The sequence below is a fragment of the Oryzias melastigma genome, linkage group LG14, assembly GCF_002922805.2.
Source record: "Oryzias melastigma strain HK-1 linkage group LG14, ASM292280v2, whole genome shotgun sequence".
In the NCBI taxonomy this organism is placed as follows: Eukaryota; Metazoa; Chordata; class Actinopteri; order Beloniformes; family Adrianichthyidae; genus Oryzias; species Oryzias melastigma.
The window spans coordinates 27,125,675-27,133,627 of record NC_050525.1 but is presented as its reverse complement, the minus strand read 5'-3'; the positions used below and the strand labels follow the sequence as shown (position 1 = coordinate 27,133,627).

The following is a 7,953-nucleotide window of genomic DNA, read 5'->3' as shown; positions in this document are numbered from 1 at the left end:
ATTATTCCTGAACAAAGAGCAGGAGCTTCCTTCCATGAAGCTCAGAGGATTCACAGTCATAACGTCACCAATTAAGGAGGAATGTCTAGGTGTGTTGTCCTGTTGTGATGCTGTGACAAAAAGGGTGAGAAGTGTGACGATGTAAACCTGACACACACCCAGTCACTGAGGTCACCTGGACACTATATAAATGCTGAAGCTGCTCAGGAGGAGCATGACAATCCAGGTGGACGAGCAAATCCAGAAACATCCGCACAACTCTTCTGATCCTCAGGATGAAGCTGATCTTCTCTCTGACTCTCGTCTGGATGCTCTGCAGCTCCGGTAAGCTTCTGACAGGCTTTACAGCTGAAACTGTCTTTTTTACTGTGAATGTAATCTCATGGTAACGGTTCTGATGGTGAAGTTGCTGTTGTCCCGTCTCAGAAACAGCAGCAGTTGTTCTGAACTTTTTACTAGTATTTCTGTCATCAGCTCCTAGACCAGGTCACCAACTGAAGGACGGTTCTGTTTCTGTTTGCAGCTGCTGCTCTTCAGTGTGACGCCTGCAAAGACCTGGCATGTTCCTCTACCATCAGTGCGAAGTGCACCACAGAGACCATGTGTATCACGGCTTCCATCACAGGTATTCTTCTTCTCCTCTCAGACGTTACTGTACATGTTCTGGAAGGTTCTGTAGGATTTCCATCAGTAAAACCATCTGTACTTTGACTCTGCAGCCACCTCATCTGGAAGTTCAGGGACACAAATCTACAAGGCCTGTGCTGCTCCTTCTTTGTGTCCGGCCACTGGACCGTCAACGTTTTCTGTCAACTTGGGTTTCTCGAGTGTGATTGCATCAGCTGAGTGCTGCAACACAAACAAGTGCAACACTCAGACTCTGGCCTGTAAGTTTAGATCATCTCGAGAGCTCTTGATCTGCTCTGTGAAGACCAGAAGAAGACTCCTCTCTTCTTGTGGTTGACCTGTTCACCTTTGAACATGAACTATGTTGTCTTGTGTTTCAGTTCCTGCTACTCCGCCAGCTAACAACCTGACATGTTTGTTCTGTGACCCGACCACCTCTCAGTGCACCTCTACGGTTCAGTGTACAGGAGACCAGAACAGCTGCTTCCAAACAACCAGTGAGTTTTTAGGAGGTTCCACTGAGGAAAAGATCAAATATCATGGATTTAGATTTCAACAAACTGACAAATTAAAACTTTTAAGTCTTCAGATTCAGAGAAGAAACTTTCTTGGAGTTTCAGATCAGCGTTTTCAGAAGTTAAATGAGTTAAATCCTTAACATCCAAACATCATCTATAACATCTTTTTTCCATTTCCTTCACAGTGATAAACGGCTCTACAACATATTCAGCTCTGGGATGCACATCTACAAATATATGTGCAGCTTCAGGGAGCCTGGTTAACCTGCCTTTCATGGACAATGTTGGTTCCATCACCAGTGGACCAAGCTGCTGCAACACCAGTTCATGCAACATTTCTCCAACTACAACCACCACCACTCCGACTACAACCATCCCGATGACAACCATACCAACTACAACCACCAGTCCACCTACAACCACCACTCCAACTACAACCACTCCAACTACAACCACTCCGACTACAACCACCACTCCGACTACAACCACTCCGACTACAACAACTCCGACTACAACCACCACTCCAACTACAACCACTCCAACTACAACCACTCCGACTACAACCACTCCAACTACCACCACTCCAACTACAACAACCACCACTCCAACCACAACAACCACCACTCCAACCACAACTACCACCACTCCAACCACAACAACCACCACTCCAACTACAACTACCACCACCCCAACTACAACAACCACCACCCCAACTACAACCACCACTACAGCAGGAGGAGCAGTCTCAACCACCACCAGTGATGCCCACAGTGTCAGAATGGGTTTGCTTATTCTCCTGTTTGAACTTCTTCTAGTCATGCTGTAGCCGTTGATTAATGGAATGGAATGCTAAAAGCATATATTAGGATCAATACTTGATCTTTTTGCTGATTGACAACTTTTGTCAAGATAAATATAATCAAACAGTTTTGCATCTATCACCAATGTTGCCCTTGTTCTTTAGTCTGGTAGTAAAGGGCGGGAAATGCAGAATAATTTATTGATATTAAAGTTATTAGCTTTATCTTGGGAGAGATTTGACTAATTTCCATTTGAAGGCAAATTAAAAGGAAATCATATTTTTTAAGATACCATATTATTTATTAAGTAACTATATGAATAACTGATTATGTAATTTTATTTATTTTCTTCAAATATTTTTTTTATTTATTTTTCCATTAGCTTTTGACATTCTGTATTTTACTAAATTTGAATAAAATTTTGTTTTGAATCAACTCTTGTGACTCTTGATTGATGTTTTCAGAATTTGAGGTCATTTTGCCCCCCCCCCCATCACATTTCAAATACTCTATACTCTATATTCTATATAAATTCAGAAACTAAGAAAAAACGATTGCTTAAAAAATAGTTTTAAAACTGCTAGTCTAGAGTAACTTCTAAAAGGCTGTTTCTCTTCCTCCACCCCCTTATGTCATAATGAAATCTTAAATAAAACTGTTGAAAAATTAATTGTCTGGTATTAATCGTTTCATAGATATCTCCTGTAACTGTGGGAACAACTCACTCTTCTCCATCTAACGCTGTCACACAAAAGATCAGAATTAGACAATTATTTATTTACTTTAAAAGGACAGACGGTGTGTTCCATTAATCTCCCTCCAGATCAGACAGGAGCGTGTCTCAAACATTATAACAGTAAAAGAGATGTGGCCTAATTATATTATATTATATTATATTAGTATTTATGTGGAGTTTTTTTTACACTTCAGTAATTTGTAGAGTTTTTCCTTCAATGTGATTACAAGATAGTCTACTTCCTTCGTTCTGAGCTTTGATCATTAAAAAATGGATTATAAACGCATTTTGCAGTAAAACATCTTTCAGGTGCGATCTGGAATGAAGTTGATAAGATAAAAACACTGAATACTTATAATACCCCTTTTGAATCTCAGCTCCGTGACCATGTGACTAAGGCTGTTGTGCTGCATTGGATTTGTTCCAGGTAGAAGTCCTGTCCATGTCAGAGGAGACCTTCTCACCATCAGAACTCTTTCGGGGGGTTTCCTCCAAAACCCTCTTCCTGACTGAACCCCAGCAGAGAACCAGCTGATGTGGGCTTGGCGCCTGTCAAACATTTCAAAGCGTTTTATGTTTTGTAATCCGTTTCAGCTGATGCCACACAGGTGTGTAATTATGGTGAATCAAGGCGTGGCCGCTTAGTCCTCACATTGTCTTTGCTTTGGTGCAAATACAACTGCTTTTGTTGTTTAGTAGCTTCACCAGAAAGAACCTGTGAGGCAGTAAATGAAGGCCCCTTGTTTTTATTTTTGTCCTCGCGAGTAAGACAGAGAGTACTCCCAACTTCACAAAACATCTCTGGTCCTAAAAGACAAAAGAACGATCCGAAATGACAGCAGTGCCTTGACGCATCGCAGCATGTGCTTATTTCATTTTGTTTTAAAGAGTGTGAAGACCCAAGCACACCCCATGACTCTGCAGTTTAATGAACCACTGGTGTGCTGTGTGTTACCCTGCCACAACATTAACACCTGTTGTCATCCTGTTTTAGTTTAGCAGGTACGTTTGGTGTTGCGATACATGTTCTGAAGTTTAAAATGTTTCTTGTATTTCTGTCAGTCAAAGATACCAACCGTCCTTCATACATTTGTGTTGTAGTGCTTTGACGGTGCTTTGTGCCCCCGACAGACGGACAGTACCTGACCAACAACAGAATTTCTGGGCGGTTTTGATTGTAATTCACCTTCTTAGAAACATGCTTATCTAAAGGGTGAAGAAGAAGAGATGGCCCCCAGTAGACAGGTCTCCATGTCATGGTGCTCCCGGGTTCCTGTGGTCCCATCCAGATTGGACCCAGATGACTGCAATCCTCCCATCACTTTGGGTCACTGTTTAGGATGTGCCCTCTCCAGTATTCACCTCAAGGTCATTACTGCCAGCATACGAGCCGACGGGTCCAACTCTCCACCTCTACAGACCTGATTCACACAGGAACCCTGCCTCCAGCCACGCCACGTCCCCACGCTATGTCTCTACGCCATGTCCCCATGCCAAGTCCCCATGCCACGTCCCCACGCCACATCCCCATGCCAAGTCTCTACACTATGTCTCTACGCCATGTCCCCATGCCAAGTCCCCATGCCATGTCCCCACGCCACATCCCCATGCCATGTCCCTACGCCAAGTCCCCACGCCAAGTCCCCATGCCATGTCCCCACGCCAAGTCCCCACGCCAAGTCCCCACGTCATGTCCCCACACCACGTCCCTACGCCACGCTACGCACCTCTGGGTTCTGCTTCCAACGATCCTTCCTCTACACCTGATCTTCCTGAGACCAGTTCAAGCTCTGGTCCACTGTATCCAGCTGCCACAGAAACTCCTGCTTCCAGTCACCAGATATCTCCCGGACAATAAAGAATTATTCATCCCTCATTCTGCACTCCGTGATCCTTCTGGGTTACTGCTCGGTCGGCTACGCCTCATCTGTTACCATGACACCCCATTTTGAAAGAAGATGTTGAACAACTTTCTGAAAAGGATTTGATGAACTTGAGCCCCATCTTCAATCATATGAAGATTGATATTTCCATGATTCAGCTCATTGGAAGAGAGAAACGATCCGGTTACATCAGGATGGAAGGGCAGCACCAGAGGTTGAATTCAGTACAGCCCTAACGTGTGATAACTGGGAATCAATGATGACTTCTGGGCCTGGATAAACAAATATGTCAAATGTGTATATGTTTTTCTGTAGAAGGTGTAGACATACCTGTGGAGCTGTTTTCCAAGCCAGGAGCTAGGACCAGAGCAGCACAGGAATATAGCTTTGACCTTTCACCTTTATCACAGCAACACCCTCCAGTTCCCATTTTTTCAGAAGAAAATTTTCCAGCAAACTACCATTACTCCAACACCATTTGTCACAGAGTCGCGATTTTTTCAACAAAACATTGGAAAATGTCTTTGAATTTGCAAATTGGGACTCTCAAACCTGTGGGGCAAACACTTTTGCCCCTAAAGCCCCTAGTCTGACACAACCTTCTCTCAGTTCTTATATTACCTCTTCTTGCGGCTTCTTCCTCCAAATGATGTTTTTAACTGGTGAGAACATTTGTAAATGTATAGATATGAATCTTCCACACATTGAAGCCCAAAGGCTTGTGGTTCAAAAAATGTTAAACTTTTTTAAAATGAGTGAAAGAGCTTTGAAGATATGAATGTTTGTTTGATGGTGGTGCAATTTGAAGCTAAGTAAATTGGCTAAAATGGTATTTTCAGCTCTCCAGAGGAAAAAATTGTATTATTCTGAACAAATTTACATACAGATTGAGACAAATAGCATTTTGGGTCAACTTGTAAGCTTATAACTGAAAAAAATATTTTAATTATAGCAAGAATGTATTTGCTAAGAAGGATGGTTGTATTTTTGATATTAAAAAACTTTATCTTTTTTGAAAGTTTGAGCAAAATGTCTCAGGAAATGAATGAGAACTTCTTCAAAATATTGTTCTTTGAAACCTATGAACTTCTGCATACTTTCAGCTACAGACACCATTCAAACTTTGAAATCTTCAGCAGAGATTCAGCAATTAACGGTGTATTCAGCTTTTTATAAAACCTTTTTATCTCAATAAAGTTCAAGTTTTATGCAAATTTAGGACATTTTTCAACTTTCAATGTAACTTAACGGACGGAATGTTGTGGATCTAGAGTGGATGATGTCACAGCAGTGAAGACGCTGGAGTTTTTAAGATGACAAACTGTCATTACTCAAACCCTGTTGGTCACAGAGTCACAATTTTTTTGGCGAAATGTAGGAAAATTCCGCTGAATTAGTAAAATGTTACCCTTTATACCTGTGGGGCAAACACATTTACCTCTAAAGCCTCTAGTCTGACTCAAAGTCCACTCAGTTCTCCTATTCTCGCACATATTAAATTTTCTGGCTGGTTTTTACCCCAAATTATGTTTTTAACTTGCGATTGTGAGAATAAACGTAAACTTATAGACACAAACCTTCACACGTTGAAGCCCAAAGCCTTGTGGTTCAAACAAGAGTTCAAGTTTTTTGATAAGTGAAAGAGTTTAGAAGACATGAACACTTGTTTGGTGGTAGAACAAATTAAAGCTGTGCTATAGATAACATGACATTTTTAGCTCTAGAAAAAAAAATCTTACCTTTCTGGTTAAATTTACATAAAGACTTCATGTTTGAAAAAAATAAAATATTTTACACTAGATTCCTCAATTTGTGAGCTTTTTAAAACTAAAATAATTATTTTGATCTGACTTATAGTTTTGACACAGCATCAATTGTTTGTGACAAAGTCTGTCCTTCTCAGAATCTGCAGTGTGTGGTTAAGTAGATGAAATACAACTAAACAGACCTGAACCCGTCACCATGGCGACGGCACTCTCTATCACACACACTCACAGACACACTGATACAGACTTTCAGAACTCCAGGGGACCTTTGACACTTCCAATGACACATGCATGTTTTCATTCATTGTTTGCTGTGAATCCATCGCAGATCCACTTCATTACACGAGTTAGGAATACATGTCACCAGTATCAGTATTTTTAAATAGATTAGCAACAATGCTTTATACATACAGTATGTATTACATATGGGCTGAGATTTCATCTTTTAGAATAATGTTCAAATAATTTGGCATTGTTAGCCTTATGCTAGCTCATTTGGGTAATTTGGAATCTACTGAGGTTTATTTATGCTAATTTTGAGCTTAACTAATATTTTAGCAACAGGCTAATATTTCCAACTAATTTAGCCAATTCCAATATTGATATCAAAACGCTCAGCACGTTTAGGACATTCATGCTTGTTCTTTTGGTTTTCCAAAATTGTAGTTTATTTATTTTTTTTTTTTATTTTTTTTTTTTACATTTTACTAAATTTTTGCGATTTTTAAAGAAATTCTTTAAATTCTTTGTGGACTTTGTGCAAATAATGCAAGTTTGATATCAAAACATTCAGCACGTTCAGGACAGCAAATAAAGTAAATTGCAGCTTCAGTAAACAACAGTTACAACATTATCTCAGATAATGTGACTTTTCTCGTCCTATGAAGGATTTATGATGCGTTTGCTGTAAAGGTGGCTGCAGAAAGTGGACTCAGAACCTGGATTTGTCCATGACCGAGTCGTCGGCTGCCAGACATAAAGAGAACCCATCAGATTGAACCCAGCGTGTCTCAAATTTTATTGTGTTCTTCAGACATTTTCATGATACCTGTCATTCTATTGAAGTTGTCCTGTGTGTTCATGATGCTCATTTTTCATAACAAATGCACATTCAGCATCATTGCATACGCATTACTAACTTTAAGAAGTTCTTTTATTGTTTTGTCTTTTAATGTCTTATAAGAAGGTGTGCTGGAGTTTGTCTTATAAATTGCAGTGTTTATTTATTCTTGTAGATTCAGCTCTGATCTGTTTGCTCAGCTGTCGAACAGGACACCTTAAAAAAGATGTTGGTAGACTCCAGCGACCGTCAGACTCAGCGTCGCTATCCTGTTGTCAGCAGAGCGTCACCTACGACAGACGTCGACATCAATCGTCTCCTCTGGAGCTGTACTCTGCTCCGCCTTGAAGTCTGGGTCCTTCAGACAGTTGGGAGTGATGCTGCTAGCACAAGCTGTGGGCCCAGACAAGCGCTGTGCGGAGCTGTTATGCTTCCTTGTGAGGCGGTGCTTCTCTGTCAGGCTTCGTCACCGTACACCGCCACTGCAAACGCACCAACAGTCTCACAGTTCAGAGCTAATCATATCAAAGGATATGGAATCGTCTATGTGAGTGTGATTTTTG

The 7,953-nt window shown here is 40.9% G+C and overlaps 1 protein-coding gene across 1 annotated transcript; it reads left to right on the top strand.

Annotated features, from left to right (window-relative positions):
• The first annotated feature begins 231 nt into the window (after positions 1 to 231).
• On the top strand, positions 232 to 2,387 carry LOC112142561 (histidine-rich glycoprotein-like). Its single transcript, XM_024266002.2, has 5 exons — positions 232 to 324; positions 524 to 625; positions 720 to 887; positions 1,008 to 1,124; positions 1,331 to 2,387. The coding sequence occupies exon 5, from the start codon at positions 1,473 to 1,475 to the stop codon at positions 1,905 to 1,907; it is 435 nt and encodes a 144-aa protein (XP_024121770.2). The 5' UTR covers positions 232 to 324; positions 524 to 625; positions 720 to 887; positions 1,008 to 1,124; positions 1,331 to 1,472; the 3' UTR covers positions 1,908 to 2,387.
• The last annotated feature ends 5,566 nt before the right edge of the window (positions 2,388 to 7,953 follow it).